Here is an 18,187-nt window from a genome sequence, read left to right on the forward strand (position 1 = left end):
TTCTCTATGGTTTGGTCAAAATTGCACGTTTGGTTCCTAACTTTTTTTTTGCACTCGGATCGTCCCTATGGTTTGATTTTGTTACGTTTTTTATCCCTTACATATATAAAGTTAGGGACCAAATGTGCAATTTTAACCAAACTATAGGGACGAAAAACGCAATAAAATCAAACCACAGGGACAATCCGAGTGCAAAAAAAAAGTTAGGGACCAAGCTTGCAATTTTGACCAAACCATAGGGACGATTTCAGTAATTTACTCTTGATAGTTGGATCAGAGTTGCAAGAAAAAAAATTCATTAGAACAAATATATAGATTACTAATACCTTAGGGACTAGTTTTGTAACTATAAGGTAAAATATGAACTACACGCGCATTTAAAAGCAAAAGACCTAAATACCCATCGCCATTAAATCCCTGTCGAATCTCCCCTTTCGAACTCTTTCAACTCTGCAATTTTCACGATCGGGAAACCACCATCGCCCCCCGTCTCTTCCGGCCAACGCCAACGTTATATTAGCTCCATTATTTGAGGTAATCTATTTCTTTAGATAGATATCGAAGCTTTATTGCATATTGTATTGAAGATTTTAGTAGTTAGGGTTTACAAAACCCTTTCGATTTGATTAAGTAAAATTACAAAATTTTAGTTACGAAATAACTATCGATATTCTATTTAACATTTAGTACTTTTCGAACGCAAACTTGATACGAACTTTGTTGCGAATTTGACACCAACATAATCCTTGGTTTTCATTGAAAAGTTTAAAATCCGTATTGCATCTGTACTTTTTTGTCGAGTATTCAAGTCCAGAGGTAGTGTTTCTGTGTCGATGTCGAGGCTTTAATCCATATTTGAACCTAATTGAAGTTATTGTTTTAATTTCAAACGTACATTTCTATTTTAGATGGATCTTGAAACAGAAAACAGAATTGCTGCAATTCTGATGAAAGAAGCAGCAGAATTAAGGAGACAAGCTGCAAGAGATGGAATAGATGCATATCTTCATCCTCCTAATGTAAGGGGTCGACCAAATTCACGTTTTCTCACTGCAACTGTTCTTGGTGTACAACAAGGTAATTTATCACTTCCCTTATGAATTTAATTCTATTAGAATATAAAGCGATTTCTATGTGTAATTTATGAATTATGATATTATATTAAATTCTTGAAGCTAATAGAGCTGTGGAAGTAAATGAGATGTGGAAAGCACGTCAAAAAGAGAAAGAAATGGATGATAGAGTTAGAAAATATGAGCAAAAACGTGCAAATAATGTGATTCATGAATCTCAAAAGAATGCAAATGTAAGATTTGATGATTATGAAAGAAAGCATAGTTCTTTGTGTTCATCAAGCAAAAGTCCAAGTGAAGATGAATTAAAGGACAAAGAGATTGAAGAATTTTTGCACTCAAGGTACTCTTTCTTTCTACTCTTTCACCTTTTTGGGTACATTTTTGTCCTTTTGACATCAGTCAGAGTAGAACACAGAACACAGTACAACCTGTTATGTCATGTACTGTCTGTCCTAGGTAACAAACAGGGTATCAACTATCAAGGGTAATTGTGTCCACATTTTGACTTTTTTTTTTTATATATTAATTTTCAGATAGGGTATAGGGGTCTCACTTGTTTGGTGATGACAGGGCGAAGCGGGGTAGGGGTGCAGTGGGGTCCAGGATGGATGAAACAGGGCCATATCTTCCCGAAGTGTCCAAAGGGAAAGATGTAGATGACATTGGATATGATGAATGGTGGGATAATCGGGCTGTTCTTGGCCCAAAAAGGCCTCATAGTCTGAGGGCAAAATCGTCTTCTGATTCAGATTGTTCTGAAAGAAGGGAGAAAAGGGTGAAAAGAGATTGTTCAAGGAAAAAACACAGATCGAAAGAAAAGTCTAAAGACAAAAAGAAGAAAAGGGAGAAGAAAAGAAGTAAACACCATAAGTAATCTGTTAAATTTGTTTTGATGGATTGTGAAAATTGTGATTGTGTACAGTTGGTTACTAATTGGAGTTGATGTTTTTATTTAATCTTGACTGAATGACTAAATGACTTAATGTGTTAAGCCAAAGAAAAACTTGGCTTAATGTATTAAAACACTAACCCTTTTAGCTCTTCTCAAGTTGAAATTGATGAATATCGGTAAAAATTATTTGTTTAATTGTAAATGGTAATATGGTAATTTAATGTGGTTTATTTGGTCTAGGACTATTCAGTGAGTTTGAGCATATAAAGACATCTTTATAAGATGTAAAGTTTTCAAATGGCATAATTGGTAGAAACATCCATATCTTTATTTGTAGATTTTGTTCTAAAGATATCTTTAATGACACAACTAAACAATCTGGATTCTTAATTCTTTTATCTAATTTTGTTGGAGCTTTTGCCAATATTCTTGTTTACAACCATTCTATGCTTTCCTTTTTCTTAACATTTTCAAAAGATTTTTCTTGAGCACAAAATAAACTTTTAGTTGTTTCCACAACCTATTCGACTATATGCGTTCCATTACAATGAATTGATGATGATTTCAATTGTTCTCAACAAGTTCTCATTTATAAACATCTGTTACCAACTTTTATCAAAGAAAAGAGACTCAATCACGTCAAAAAGATTCCTGACATTAAAAATAAAATAAAGGAAAAACAAGATCGTTTATGTACATTTTCAAGTTTAATCAGTGTTTAAACTAAAAAACATCCAACTTCAACCAAAACAAACGTTATGAATCCTCAAAATGATGATCAGTTTCATCAAATATCTCCTCCTGCATTTCACCCAAAAAAAAAACATTAATAAAAAAAATGATAATTTAGAAAGAAAAAAAAAAAGTTGTTTAAATTTACCTGAAGTAATTCTTCGATGACATCTTCCATTGTTATTATCCCAACAGCTTCTTCTTCTTCAGGAAGCTTTGGAAGCGGTTTTCCTTCTATCTCCAAAATATCCGAATACATATCTTTATTCCACTTCCTACTCCTATAGGCACCTCTATTAGAATTGTTCCCACTATTCGGGAAACTCTTCCATTTCTGAAATGACCTTTTTGCCCTCAAGCTATTCTCTCGATCAATGTCTATTTGCACTTCCTTCTTCGCATCTATAATTTTTAGATTGCAATAAGTTGATATACCCATACACCCAACTATTTTCATGTTAAAGTTGATGAAAATTGTTTGCTTGGAATGTAAGCATAAAAGGGTCATTTACTGAAAGTCGGTTTATTTGGTGTAGAAAAGAAACACACCCATTCAATAATTTTACTCATATACACCCAACTTTTCTCACATTAAAATCAAGGTTAATCTCTAAAAAGAACTTATATTTTGTGTTCTTTATGGATTAAACCTCAATTTTTTTTATCTGAAAAAGACCTTGTATTTTTTTCATTTTTTCCGATCCAACCGTTCGTCATTTTTCCGAAAAGAAATTATAAAATGTGAGGATTTTTTCCATAAAAACTAAAAAGGTGGAGGGTTTATTTGGAAGCATTTAGAAGGTAGAGGTTTTCTTTCGGAAAAAAAATACAAAGTTGAAGGCTTTTTCGGAACAAATGAAAAAATACAAGGTGTTTTTCAGGCAAAAAATAAATTTAGTTTTAATCCAGAAAAAATAGAAAATATAAGGTTTTATTTTAGATTAACCCTTACAAATAATAAACATTGTCAAAATTGTTTGTAGGAATTTAAGGGTAATATGGTCATTTAGACTCATTTAGACAGTTTATCCGGTCTAGAAAAAAACAAAAGAAATAAACCTTATGTATACATCACTTTATCCAGACAAGACAGACATGACATCATTAATTGTATATCCTTAAATGGAAGGCTTACTTGGCAATGGACTTGTAGGGCCCACCTGCTCTGAGGTCTTACTACATTGTCTCACAACAACTGCCATATGACTATGACCTTTTTGAAACTCATTCAAGATATCATACAATGGAAGAGTATCCGCAACCCTAAAAGAAACCAAATATTTAATTAAAATATTATATAAATAAACAATTTGTAAAATATTAAAATGTCAAATACATATAAAAATAACAATGTACTTTGGAATCCTGCGTATTGCGACGCTTTTTACTGGTACTTCATCTTCCGGATGGATGGTCAACAAATTTTTAACCTAACAAACCATAACCAAAAAATTGAATATATATTATTATTTAATAAGTTAAATGAATATTTCATATTGTAAATATTGCGGAATAGAATTTATTAAATTATACATTACCAGAACAAGTCCAATTATGTTGGTAGGTTGCTCGTAATAGATAGGTACTCTGCTATGCCCTTTTTCCAGGATTATATTCATTAAATCCCTGTTTTTGCATTAATAATAAAAAATGCATAGTTATAATTTATAAAGATCTTGGAGAGATGTAAACTAATGAAATTAATGAGGGAAATAGACTTATTTATTAAGGTAATTAACTTTTCGGTTTGTTCATGTCTGGGTAACTATCTTTTTTTATACATCTAGGTAACGAACTTTTTGAAAGTGTTCACATATGACCATTATGACCGGCTTTAGCAGGTTATATCCGGTTATCATGGTCATATGTGAACACTTCCAAAAAGTTTGTTACCTAGATGTGTAAAAAAAAGATAGTTACCAAGATATGAACAAACCGAAAAACTAAGAGCAAATTACATGAATGGTCGTTGTGGTTTGGGTAATTTGTGCGTTTGGTCCCTAACATATTTTTTAACTCGAATTATACCTACTATTTATTTTTGTTGTGTGTTTGGTCTCTATCTTACCTCAAAAGACTATTGTGCCCTTTTTAATTAATTTTCTTTTTTATGTATTTATTGTTTATATATTTAAAAAAAATTAATAGACCCCACATATCTGTATATCCTCACCCTAAACCTGAAACCACGTTTGAGAAATTTAAATTGGGTCCCACCAGTCACCATCCCATTTCTCATCATCCTCAACTTCTATTTCCTTTCCATCTTTAGTGACATCGACGTCTTCACCATTCCTTTTTTTTCGGTCCTACAACTCCGACGAACCAACACCACAACCCTTCTATTGGGTTGTGGTTGTGGAAATTTCAATGAAGAGACAGCGGGTTGTGGGTGAGGAGATATAGATATATGGGGTCTATTAATTTTTTTAAATATATAAAAAAATAAATACATAAATAAGAAAATTAATTAAAAAATAAATTAAAAATGGCACAAAAGTCTTTTGAGGTAAGACACGGACCAAACGCACAACAAAAATAAACAGTAGAGATCATCCGAGTTAAAATAAGTTAAGGATCATTCGTGTAATTTACTCTTACCTTTTCGGTTTGTTCACATCTGAGTAATTATTATTTTTTTGTACAAATCTAGGTAACGAACTTTTTGGAAGTGTTCACATATGACTGGTTATGACCGGATATAACCTGCTACAGCCGGTCATAATGGTCATATATGAATACTTCAAAAAAGTTCGTTACCTAGATATGTACAAAGAAAAGTTAGTTACCTCAATAAGTCTATTTCCCCATTAATGAAATCATATCAAAAAACCTGTCAATTTTGGCATTTATATCAACTGAAAAAGTTTCAGATATAGGAGTCATTGCATCACTTGCTGTCTTTTCTGTGAGTTCAAGTGCTCCTGCAATTATTGTTGTCTCGTCATGTGTCAATTCACCTCCTTTTCCAGCCTGTTTACAAGATCACAAAATCAAGCATTGTACATGACATAACATAATTGTACTGAATTTGACATACCTCGTTACCATGCAAATTGACAAGTGTCTTTAACTCAGCTCTTCGGAAAAGAGCAACATGTTCATGACCCAAGAGATAGTCTAGAAGCTGATATGAAATATTTTACGAATATTAGCAGAGTGAAATAGAAGTGGAACAGGGGTATATTATATATATGAGTATATGAGTATATCATATCACCTTGCTTATTGGATATGCAACAGGAAAACAGACACAAACAAGAACACGAACAAATGGAGCTACAGATGCGCCAATAGCAAGTCCATATCTAGTACAAACAGATTGAGGTATGATCTGTGGATGATATATGTATAAGTAGTAGTTAGTTTTCTGGATTTAGAGTTTAGATGATTAGTTGATTGATGAATACTCTCACCTCACCAAACAGAAGTATTAATGTCACTGAAATGAGGATAGCACCCCAAGCTGTCACTAGAGAATCCAGAAAAATAGGAAGTGCCTAAACAAGATAACAATCGATTCAAATTTGAAAAGCTATGACTATGAATATGAATGTGAATCAACTTATCTGAATCTATAATGTGTTCAATGTACCTCCATTGAAGCAGCATTGCAAATCAGAAGGGTGCAAAGTAGTAAATGCTGATTTTTGACCACTGGTAATATCTTCTCTGTTGCGATAAAAAGTGAGAAGTAATTAGCAAAAAAAAAACCCCTAATACGTTTAGCAATCTTCATGTCTGGTAATAACTACCAGAGTTCAAAATTACAAGATGAAATGTCGGATGTCATCACAATTTGCTTAATCATCACAATCTGAGAAGTATCGTGAAAATTTGGAAGGGAAACTTGAGCCAACATAGACATCAACATCAACATGAAGGTGATTAATTATACTGGAAATATATACCTGCATATTTACGATCTTTTGGAGTACCAGATTTGGCAAGAACTTCAAGATCAACGAGACTCAAAGACATTAGCCCCAACGTAAGTCCAGACATCAAACCAGCAAACAAAACCAAAAACGCAATGATCCCTATGTGCAAGAAGAACTGATACTCGCAACATTCATACTCCACCGCCATATATGAACACAATTAGAGTTCTTTCTTCTGTTATTCTCAACTATATATACTCTACTGCAGCTAACTTCGAGGAGAAGAAACTAAACCACCTTTGAAATATAATATGATGGCTACAACCTACGAGTCCCGATTCTTCCACTTTACAGAGTGATGAATAAAGTTGAAAGATTATTCCGTTAGAGTACTATGGTGTTGGATTTCGGGAAATTCGGGCAGGAGTACGGGCAGCTGAGACTACGGTGACACGCCAGCATCATTGTTTTCATGGTTACGTGTCACTCCCTCAACAATTGTTACGCATCTCACAAATATACATTCAAACGTTTTATATTGTAGAAGGTACAAAGTAGATGCTAATGTGAACTCTTAGGAATACTTCTAGATTGTTTTTGAGAAGATAATAAAAAAAATGGTAAGATGTTCAACAAGTCGTTATCTTTTGTATTTCTATAAAGTTGATAACGAAATTTATAGTAAAAAGTACAGTAATATATATATATATATATATATATATATATATATATATATATATATATATATATATATATATATAATTAAGTTCATTTGAGAACAGTATTTATTGTGAGAACGTGAGAACACCATTTGCATGTTATTATTCTTGTTTGAATTTAATATGTATAGTATTGTAGTAATTACAATATGATTATATTCAATTTTATTTTGTCATTCTACTATAAAATTTATATATATATATATATATATATATATATATATATATATATATATATATATAGTAATTTAGTAAATTCTAATGTGAATGTTAAATATGTGACTCTTTATATATTTGTTGATGAATAATATCATAACGTTTTATATACAAAATTCATAGCAGAATAGTAACATAAAGTAGTGTTCTCATGTTCTCACAATAAATACTGTTCTCACATGAACCTAACCCTATATATATATATATATATATATATATATATATATATATATATATATATATATATATATATATATATATATATATATATATATATATATTATTAAAAGAGAAACCTTATGACATCATCTAAAACAATCTTGATCGTTGATTGTGTTTTCTTTATAGGTTTTACACCCTTAGATCAATTTGCTTACGTCACCTTGATCAAACAAGAAGTCAACCCGTTATATTAGGAAATTAAATGTGGGAATTGAATTAAAATGATACTTCATTTCTTTCCAAACTTACAACTACAAAATTGGTTCCTTATTAATGTAAACCTTAAGTTTAGGCTCTATTTCCATTCAAAATTGCTTTCCAAATTATATTATATATTGAAATCTCGGAAACTATTAATTTCAAATTTCAAAAGTTTCGGATATTTTTATGAACCGATACACTTTCAAGCATTATATCTTCTATTTTAAGTTTAAATGAGATTTCAATTGATTACCTGCTAATTTTCATCATATTGACTTTTATATATATTTCAAACCTTTTAATAATCGATTTACACAAACATTATGTCATAATTCCTACGTAGAAAACAAATGCAAAAAAACTTCAACCTTCCCATCAGTCTGATTAGTCGAATAAATGTATGTATTTCTTCCTTAAATCATTTTAATCTGTAAGTTTGATATTGTTTTCGAAATTATATGTTTTTACTCATTCGTATGGTTCTTTGTTCAATACTTATAATTTGGATGTATAATGTTGTTTTTGAATTTTTTTTTTTTATGTTTTGTTCGGTTCTTGGTTCCATCTTTTTAATCGGTAACTATGATCCTATTTTCGAAAACAATAAACTCAATATTAAAATTGAATGTTATATATAATGAAATTATGATGTTACATGTGTGTGTATACATTTGTAAAAAATCAATAGACAAGACAAGAGATGACATGACATAATATAACAGACGGGTTGTACAAAAAACATGAACGCCCTCATTAGAAAGTTTTTTATGTCTCCGGTAGTAACAGAATAAGAATAAGAAATATACCTTCTCAACAATTGATGTGAGCTTTAAAGTTAAATATAAGCATGTTGTGAAAGATGAAAATAGGCTCCCGTATTCTTTTTTCAAAGAGAATCGGTATCATACATGGGCAGGAAGAATGCACAGTATAATAGAAGTGTGCACTCAACTAGAGTCAACATTTAACCCTGAAATACCAAAAACGCCCCTCAGAACCTTCTAAAAAAAATCAGGTGTACTCAAGGACCAAAAATGTAATCTACTCTAATATATATATATATATATATATATATATATATATATATATATATATATATATAAATTTTGTTGTTATGCTATATATTTTTTAGTTTGGGTTCAAAGGCAAAATGTTGATTTAAAAAAAACTAATAGTTAGGCTGTTAACTTAGACAATCATAAAAGTTTTATGAAACAGTGAAACAAGGTCCAAAAACTACAACCTGATTCTTTTAGGGACCAAAACCAAAAAAATCAACTAAACACAGGGACCAAATATGTAAATCACTAAAAATAAATGAAAAAACTTTTGTTTATACTGATCCCCCCCCCAGTTTTGACGTCATGGTGGTAGATTAAGCTTCATCACTTCTGCCCCTAATTTGCTCTTTGCTTTATAGTAAGGAATGTTCTATACTATCACTGGATCATTTATTGCACATTCAGGATCCATTGATATAATCCCTATTGTATTTCAAATTCAATAATAAAATTGTAATTAATTAATTTTTCATTGAAGTTAATAAATTATAAATTTATCTCACTTCCTGCTCATCCAATTTTTCTCATTGCTATAGCATCACAAAGTTGATCATATTGCATATTTTTCTAAATAAGAAACACTAATATCAACAAAAGAAGCTATTTAATTTCGTAATAAAGTTGAATTAAAAAATAAGTAAATAAATAAATAAGAAATAGAAGAACCTTGTATTACCACCATATTTTATGTCCGACCTCATCACCATATTTAAATCCTCCCATAATTTGAGGCATTGTGATTAACCAAAATGCAACAATGCTTGGATCTTTCATGCTATCAATAATATGCTGAAACACAAAAGTAGATGTTTTGAAGTGAGATAATTGTTACAAGAGGAAAAGGGGTAGAATCGTAATTGGCATTTACCTCATAAGGGCTTTTTGTTTTTTTCATTATGTTGTAAGCTTTGCATGGAGGCTCGATAATTTGCAAAGTAAATAAAACTAAAGGGGTGTTTCTTTTTTCCTTCATTTAACTCTATAGTGAATGACTATATGGATAAAGTGTTATATACATAAAGATTATAGATAAAGATGGAAAATAAAACGCAATGGATTATGAGAAATCACAAAAAATAAGAACCAAACCTAGGAACCAACAACAAACAAAAACCCTACTTTCTTTACTTCAAAAAAAAATCAACATACCTGCACATACTCAAAATCGTAGAAAGAATTTCACAAAAAAAATGTTATTTCATAAAAAAAGGAGCCTGAAAAAAAAGATGGTGGTAAACCGAAGAAGGCATATCAAAATCAAGAAAAAAAAACGAAGATATAAACATAAATGATGGACCTGATAAATGATTTCTGTCATATTATCCCTAAAATAAAAAAGAAGCCATCAATGAATCTTAACATTGTCGATGATAGTAACAATAATTCAGATTAAGGAAAAAAAGATCTGATATTAGAGATGAAATGGAGGGAGATGATTAGCTTCGTTGCAGATTTATTGGTTATAGTTTCTTTATATTTAATATTGTGGGGAGTTTTATGTGGTTCATTTTGAAGGAACATAAATAAGTTGCTATTTTTTGAAATAAACAGTTATATTTCGCAATATAGCCATAAAATAACAATGTCTTTTGAAATTACATTGTTAAATGTTGGATTATACTTGAGTAGACCCATTTTCACGCATGGTTGGCTATACATAGTTGTTTTTCATGTCACAAGTAAAAAATGTTTGAAGGTACTTATATGTGACAAACAAGGTCATTGAACTAATAAAACAAAAAATGTTGTCTATAAAGAGGCCCTTCAATGCTATATATATTTACCTATTTTAGTGTAATTTCTACACATTTCAATAATACCAATAACCCTACTTTTTTTATAATTATTTTGTAATATCTATATAAATTTGCATTTTATTTATGTGTTCCCCGCGTTTAACGCGGGTCATAATCTAGTGTGTGTATATATATATATATATATATATATATATATATATATATATATATATATGTATGTATGTATGTATATATATATAGGATTGAGATCGCTTGAGAATTTATAGTGTTTTGAAAACCCGAGAACTAAAAGTGGGTCGTTGGATTGAATTTAAGATCATAAGGGTAAGATTGTCTTTTACACTTTTTTATTAATTTAATTACATGACTATAACATCATTTAATTAAAAAAAACAAAAATTCTCTATGATTTTCTTTCCAAAATATCATCTTCTAACTTCAAAATTATCAAATCGATGTCGATAATCGTAGAAATTGCACATCGATCAAATTGTTGTCGCTGTTAACGCAAAATCGTCATTGATTTCAAAGCAAAATCGATCTGACGAGGTGATCATCTTATTTTAATTTCATATCATTCATTCTCAAATCCATTCGATGGATCTATGATTGTATTGTTTTATGTTTAGTTACCTTAAATTAGTAGAACGCATTCAGTATTCATTACGAAAAGTTCAATGAACTAAAATAAATTGAAAAAAAACAAAGGAATATTCATTAAGCATATATCAATGAAGGAAAAAATTGATTATTGAACACTTTATTTTTTATTTGCATATTTAAATACAGCAGCATTTAGAGTTTGGGCTTATGTGGGACGTACGCTGGGCGTACAAGCGAGTACGCGCAGCGTACAAGCCATTTAGCGAGTACGTGCAACGTACCACTGAGTACGCCCTGCGTACTCTGTCTGAGTTGGTTCGCATATTTGGGCTTCGGTTTTGGATGTCCTCTTGGGCCCGATTGCTGGTGACTGGTTAGGCCATCTGAGAAAGGGTGTTTTTTTGGACTTGCATTAAGTCGTGGGCTTTAGGGTAAGGCCCAAGTAAGGGTTTGGGCCCAATTTGGAAAATTGGGCCATTAGTGGACCTTTTTGGTCTTGGGCCTTGGTGGGCCCAATGAGTTGGGTCAGTAGTGGGCCTGGTTAGTTGGGCCACCTATGGGGCATAGTGTTGAGGTGAAGCCTTGTATAGTCTTTGATTATAGTGTTAGGTTGTTTTGGCCCAGTTTAGGAGTCAGTACACAGCAGCAACGACAGTGTAGGGTTTCTGGCGTAGCAGTTGAGGTGAGTCTTCTCACTATACTTACCTGAGTGCTAATAATGCGTGACCGGAGGGTCTTATTTGAGTTATCGACCGGAGGGCCTTGTATGCTTATGCTGAGTTATGTGATCTCATGCATTTGTCTTTGTGATTTATGTTGTATATTATTTTGTGCTTTATTGGTTAGGACCGGAGGGTCCAACCCGAGTTGTGAGACCAGAGAGTCCTCACTGAGACACATAGACCAAAGAGTCCTTATCGAGATTTAGTCATGAGAGGATGATTATTTGTGTATGGTATATTGGGGAACTCACTAAGTTTCGTACTTACCGTGTTGAATTATATATGTTTTAGGTAGATATCGAGATCGCGGGATGGCACCGCCATGATTGTACACACAAGCTAGAGATTATGTTTTGAGAATTCTAGGATATTATCAACATTTTGTTGTCTTGTGTTTTGAACAACTTATACAATTGTGTTTTGAGAATTATGAGATTGTGTTTTATGCGGTTTTAAAAATAAAAAATTTATTTGAAAATTTACAGTGTTACAAGTTGGAATCAGAGCCTTGGTTTGAGGGATTCGGACGTACTCTCGGGTATGTATGGAGTCAAACTGAGGATTTGAGAAAATTTTCTAAAAAGAAATAATTTTTTAAAATGAGTAAGAGCTTTTAGGAGAAAGCGAGTTGGAGCAGTGTGTACAATCAGCCAGAACCCGAACGCTGATTTCCTAAAATACCATTACTTGTTTACATTATGAGATACTTATGAGATATTAGAGTTGCATGCTAGAGAATAGGCTAGGTATTTCAGGAATTTAAAGCTAGAGTTGCCTGATTCATGATGCCTTATCCCAGGGGATGCTATTGATTGATATTATCTGCTATTTGCTTTATTTATGTGCTTTGATGGATTGTTAAAATTGTATTTGTGATTACTAATAGGAGTTGATGTTTTTCATTAATCTTGACTAAATGACTAAGGGTTAAGCCAAAAAAAAAACTTGGTTTAATGTATTGATAAAATTGATGAATATTGGTAAAATTAGGGATGTAAACGAACCGAATGTTCGCGAACAGTTCGTAAACTGCTCAGCGGGAAGTTTGTTTATGTTCGTTTATTTAATAAATAAATGAACATAAATACAATTTCTCATTCGTTTAGTTTAACGAATGAACATGAACAATGATCTCGTTCGTTAATTATGTTCGTGAACGTTCGATTATGTTCGTTTGTTTAAGTTTATTTATGTTCATATACGTTCAATTGTTTTTTATTACATTACTATATTATATGTTCGTTTACGTTCATATATATATATATATATATATATATATATATATATATATATATATATATATATATATATATATATTCATTTGTGTTTGATTATCTGTTCTTTAGCATATTTACAAACATAAACTAACGAACGTGAACATGGTAATTTGTTAAACGAACAAACATGAACAAAAAAACTCGTTCGTTTATCCGTTCGTGTTTGTTCACTTGTTCGGCTAACTTAAAGGAACGAAAATGAACAAGCACTTGTTCGGTTCGTAAATTTGATGAGTGTTGCAAAAGTTATTTGCTAAATTGTAAGGTAAAATTTCATGGGATTTATTTGGTCTAGAAACGAAGTAGGTTTTATGTAGCCACATTTAATCTAAAAGGGTATTCAGTCAGTTTGAGCATATAATGACATCTTTATAAGATGTAAAGTTTTCAAATGGCATAATTGGTAGAAACATCCATATCTTTATTTGTAGATTTTGTTCTAAAGATATCTTTAATGACACAACTAAACAATCTGGATTCTTATTCTTTTATCTAATTTTTTTGGAGCTTTTGCCAATATTCTTGTTTACACACTGAGTCGCATTTAGCAACAACCACTCCATGCTTTGCCTTTTCTTGTCATGCATTCAAATCTAGTCACCATTTTCTTCCCTTTTCTTATCATGACACCATTTTAACCCATATAGATATTCAACCCATACAGATATTGAACAATTTGAACTGAACTGTATAGTTTGGATACAAGTATTTTGGATTGACGTGGACCGTATGTGAATTATTATTTTAGATTTTGGATACTAAAATAACAACCGAATAATACAAAATAACCCAAATAGCTCATTTTTGTTTATTATATTTCTTTTATTTTTTTATTATAAATGGTGAATATATTATAAATTTATTGGAACTTTTTTTATTATATTAAATGCATAGACCAAATAAATAAATAAAAACTTAACATACACTTTCAGAAAAATGTTTCTAACTTCAAATTCGTCAAATTCAAATATATTTTTAGTAAATTTTCTGAACCATTAATATTAACTAATGAATTTGCAGCTACAAATTAACCCCCAAATTTATCAAATAAACCCCAAATCAAAAACATTCCTATGACATTAAAAAATAAATAAATAAGACACAAGATTGTTTATGTACATTTTCAAGTTTAGCCGGTGTTTAAACTAAAAAAAAAACATCTATGTGATAACTTCAACCAAACCACGTTATGAGTCCTCAAAATGATGATCAGTTTCATCAAATATCTCCTCCTACATTTCACCAAAAAAAACATTAATAAAAAAATGATAATTTAGAAAAGAAAAAAAAAAGTTGTTTAAATTTACCTGAAGTAATTCTTCGATAACATCTTCCATTGTTATTATCCCAACAGCTTCTTCTTCTTCAGGAAGCTTCGGAAGTGGTTTTCCTTCTATCTCCAAAATATCCGAATACATATCTTTATTCCACTTCTTACTCCTATACCCACCTCTACTAGAATTGTTCCCATTGTTTGGGAAACTCTTCCATTTCTGAAATGACCTTTTTGCCCTCAAGCTATTCTCTCGATCAACGTCTATCCGCACCTCCTTCTTCCCATCTATAAATTTTAGGTTACATATTAAACTTGATAAAAGATTGTCAAAAGTGTAAGGGTAATATGGTCATTTAGACTCATTCAGACGAACAGACCTGGCAATGGACTTGTGGGGCCCACTTGCTCTGAGGTCTTGTTACATTGTCTCACAACAACCGCCATATGACTATGACCTTTTTGAAACTCATTTAAGATATCATATAATGGAAGAGTTTCCGGAACCCTAAAAGAAACCAAATGTTTAATTAAAATATTATATAAATAAACAATTTGTAAAGATATTAAAATGTCAAATAAATATAAAAATAACAATGTACTTTGGAATCCGGCGTATTGCGACACTTTTTAAAGGTACTTCATCTTCCGGATGAATGGTCAACAAATTTTTGACCTAACAAATCATAACCATAACATTAAATATATTATTATTTAATAAATTAAATATTGTGGAATAGAATTTATTAATTTATAAATTACCAGAACAAGTCCAATTATGTTGGTAGGTTGCTCGTAATAGATAGGTACTCTGCTATGCCCTTTTTCCAGGATTATATTCATTAAATCCCTGTTTTTTGCAATAATAAAAAAATGCATAATTATAATTTATAAAGATCTTAAACTAATGAAAAAAAAAATCAAGAAACCTATCAAGTTTGGCATTTATATCAACTGAAAAAGTTTCAGATATAGGAGTCATTGCATCACTTGCTGTCTTTTCTGTGAGTTCAAGTGCTCCTGCAATTATTGTTGTCTCATCATGTGTCAACTCACCACCCTTTCCAGCCTGTTTACATCATCACAAAATCTGATTTAACATGATATGATATAACAGAACGGATTATACTGTATTTGAACAGAACAGATTATACTGTATTTGAACAGATTAATTATACTGTACCTCGTTACCATGTAAATTGACAAGTGTCTTTAATTCGGCTCTTCGGAAAAGAGCAACATGTTCATGACCCAAGAGATAGTCTAGAAGCTGATATGAAATATTTTATGAATATTAGTGAAATAGAAGTGGAACAGGGGTATATTATATATATGAGTATATGAGTATATCATATCACCTTGCTTATTGGATATGCAACAGGAAAACAGACACAAACAAGAACACGAACAAATGGAGCTACAGATGCGCCAATAGCAAGTCCATATCTAGTACAAACAGATTGAGGTATGATCTGTGGATGATATATGTATAAGTAGTAGTTAGTTTTCTGGATTTAGAGTTTAGATGATTAGTTGATTGATGAATACTCTCACCTCACCAAACAGAAGTATTAATGTCACTGAAATGAGGATAGCACCCCAAGCTGTCACTAGAGAATCCAGAAAAATAGGAAGTGCCTAAACAAGATAACAATCGATTCAAGTTTGAAAAGTTATAACTATGAAATGTTATAACAATCGATTCAAATCTATAATGTGTTCAATGTACCTCCATTGCAGCAGCATTGCAAATCAGAAGAGTGCAAAGTAATAAATGCTGTTTTCTGACCACTGGTAATATCTTCTCTGTTGCAACATAAAGTAATCGGATAGCAAAAAAAACCCTAATAAGTTTAGGTATTGTAATATTCAGCAATCTTCATGTCATGTAATGACTATGAGAGCTCGAAATTACAAGATGAGATGTCATAACAATTTTCGAAATCATCAAAAACTGAGAACCGTTAGAAATAGTGGAAGGAGGAGTAGATTAAACAATTAAACAAAGGAATCTATGAATCTAGAAGAGTTTGAGCCAAAATACAGGCATCAAAATCAAACCGATTAATCAAACCATAAACAGAAACAAGTAAGGAAACAATTTAAACAAATACCTGCATATTTACGATCTTTCGGAGTACCAGATTTAGCAAGAACTTCAAGATCAACGAGACTCAAAGACATAAGCCCCAACGTAAGCCCAGACATCAAACCAGCAAACAAAACCAAAAACGCAATGATCCCTATGTGCACGAAGAACTGATACTCGCAACACTCATACTCCACCGCCATATATCAACACAATAGATTTCGTTCTTCGATTATCCTCAACTATATATCCACTATCCTCTGCTTCAGCTAGCTTCGAGAAGAAACCAAACTTGAAGTAAACTAACCCTCTTACTTTTCAGTATAATACGACAGCTTCAAGCTTCGATTCTGGATTCTTCGACTTCACAGAGAGATGGAAAACGTGAAATTGAGTAACAAAAGCGTAAAAGTTGCTGAGGAATGTGTGTGTGTATATATAGTGAAATCGTGAAACCGACTTTGCTGAGAGATATAGCGGAGGGAATTGTGGAATACGGTGAGAAAATGGCGTTGAATGTTGGGAAATTCGGGCAGGGGTTCGGGCAGCTGTGACTAGGGTGACACGCGAGAGCATTACCGTTTACATGGTTACGTGTCATTCCCTCCACAATTTTCACGCATTGACAAAAATAGATTGAACTATGCAATCGTATGTATAACGTTTATTTTTTTAGGTTGTTATAAATAAAAATAAAATAAAATAAACTTTTGAAAAGCAATTTAAATAGTTTTTTAATTATTTTATAAAGTTTGTTCTTTTTAATTCTTTCATGAAACCATATTAATTATAATAAATATATGTTTATATATCATTTTATATTTTCCAGATATAATGTCATTTGTTATCGGCTACCAGTTAACTTTTTATCAACAAATATTTTATGATTTTTTAGTAAATTATTATATTTTAATTTTTTATATGGTGATCACGAATTTTATAGAATGAGATACTTTGATATATATATATATATATATATATATATATATATATATATATATATATATATATATATATATATATATATATATATATATATATATATATATATATATATATATATATATATATATATATATAAAAAGTCACAAAAATTGTCTTACAACTACTTTTTCGGTTTTTTTTATTTTTTATTTTTTTATTTTGACGATAAATACATTTTGGAAACTTTTGCAACCATAACACACAATTTCGAAGTGGCTGCAAATACTACAGCGAACACGTAAGACTTTTAGAACTTTAGTGTTTCCATTGTACTAAATATGATAAAATTTAATCTAAAAATGCAACTTCTCAATGCAATCTCGCATTGTGAAATTAGAAATTTTATATCAGTTTTTTTTTTAGATTGTATCTAAGTTTTGATTTAAATGTTATCATAGTCGATCAAACGAATTGGCAATGCATAGCAATATGGAATTGTTTAAGAAAGCATATTGAACAATTTTGTAGTGTGAGTTAATGTG

The 18,187-nt window shown here is 31.0% G+C and overlaps 2 protein-coding genes across 4 annotated transcripts; one reads left to right on the forward strand and one right to left on the reverse strand.

Annotated features, from left to right (window-relative positions):
- Positions 1 to 391: 391 nt before the first annotated feature.
- Positions 392 to 2,105, forward strand: LOC111911495 (NKAP family protein UM04995). Its single transcript, XM_023907274.2, has 4 exons — positions 392 to 534; positions 909 to 1,077; positions 1,176 to 1,416; positions 1,647 to 2,105. Exons 2-4 carry the CDS (start codon positions 909 to 911, stop codon positions 1,948 to 1,950), a joined length of 714 nt encoding a protein of 237 aa, XP_023763042.1. The 5' UTR covers positions 392 to 534; the 3' UTR covers positions 1,951 to 2,105.
- Positions 2,106 to 2,624: 519 nt separating this feature from the next.
- LOC111911496 (DUF21 domain-containing protein At4g33700) lies at positions 2,625 to 17,378 on the reverse strand. Of its 3 annotated transcripts, none has more exons than XM_023907278.3 (11): positions 6,612 to 6,847; positions 6,296 to 6,372; positions 6,117 to 6,200; positions 5,921 to 6,034; positions 5,741 to 5,827; positions 5,534 to 5,673; positions 4,239 to 4,326; positions 4,057 to 4,130; positions 3,836 to 3,963; positions 2,849 to 3,102; positions 2,625 to 2,769 (listed from the first exon to the last, which is right to left on the reverse strand). In XM_023907278.3, exons 1-11 carry the CDS (start codon positions 6,787 to 6,789, stop codon positions 2,725 to 2,727), a joined length of 1,269 nt encoding a protein of 422 aa, XP_023763046.1. In that variant the 5' UTR covers positions 6,790 to 6,847; the 3' UTR covers positions 2,625 to 2,724. The 3 variants fall into 3 exon arrangements, with proteins under 3 accessions (XP_023763046.1, XP_023763045.1, XP_023763043.1); XM_023907277.3 differs by lacking the exons at positions 2,849 to 3,102; positions 3,836 to 3,963; positions 4,057 to 4,130; ... (5 more) ...; positions 6,296 to 6,372; positions 6,612 to 6,847 and adding exons at positions 14,667 to 14,920; positions 15,013 to 15,140; positions 15,235 to 15,308; ... (5 more) ...; positions 16,362 to 16,438; positions 16,747 to 17,378 and having other exon boundaries at positions 2,639 to 2,769; XM_023907275.3 differs by lacking the exons at positions 2,625 to 2,769; positions 2,849 to 3,102; positions 3,836 to 3,963; ... (6 more) ...; positions 6,296 to 6,372; positions 6,612 to 6,847 and adding exons at positions 14,434 to 14,591; positions 14,667 to 14,920; positions 15,013 to 15,140; ... (6 more) ...; positions 16,362 to 16,438; positions 16,747 to 17,377.
- Positions 17,379 to 18,187: the final 809 nt, after the last annotated feature.

Source organism: Lactuca sativa, chromosome 7 (assembly GCF_002870075.4).
Source record: "Lactuca sativa cultivar Salinas chromosome 7, Lsat_Salinas_v11, whole genome shotgun sequence".
NCBI lineage: Eukaryota > Viridiplantae > Streptophyta > Magnoliopsida > Asterales > Asteraceae > Lactuca > Lactuca sativa.

Excerpts from the sequence above, each read along its gene's own strand:
- LOC111911495 (XM_023907274.2), top strand. The coding sequence starts at position 909 with ATGGATCTTGAAACAGAAAACAGAATTGCTGCAATTCTGATGAAAGAA. Across the intron at positions 1,078-1,175 it reads TGTTCTTGGTGTACAACAAG|CTAATAGAGCTGTGGAAGTA; the intron begins GTAATTTATCAC and ends AAATTCTTGAAG. Across the intron at positions 1,417-1,646 it reads GAAGAATTTTTGCACTCAAG|GGCGAAGCGGGGTAGGGGTG; the intron begins GTACTCTTTCTT and ends TGGTGATGACAG.
- LOC111911496 (XM_023907278.3), bottom strand. The coding sequence starts at position 6,789 with ATGGCGGTGGAGTATGAATGTTGCGAGTATCAGTTCTTCTTGCACATA. Across the intron at positions 6,201-6,295 it reads GCAATGCTGCTTCAATGGAG|GCACTTCCTATTTTTCTGGA; the intron begins GTACATTGAACA and ends TATCTTGTTTAG. Across the intron at positions 3,964-4,056 it reads GCAATACGCAGGATTCCAAA|GGTTGCGGATACTCTTCCAT; the intron begins GTACATTGTTAT and ends GGTTTCTTTTAG.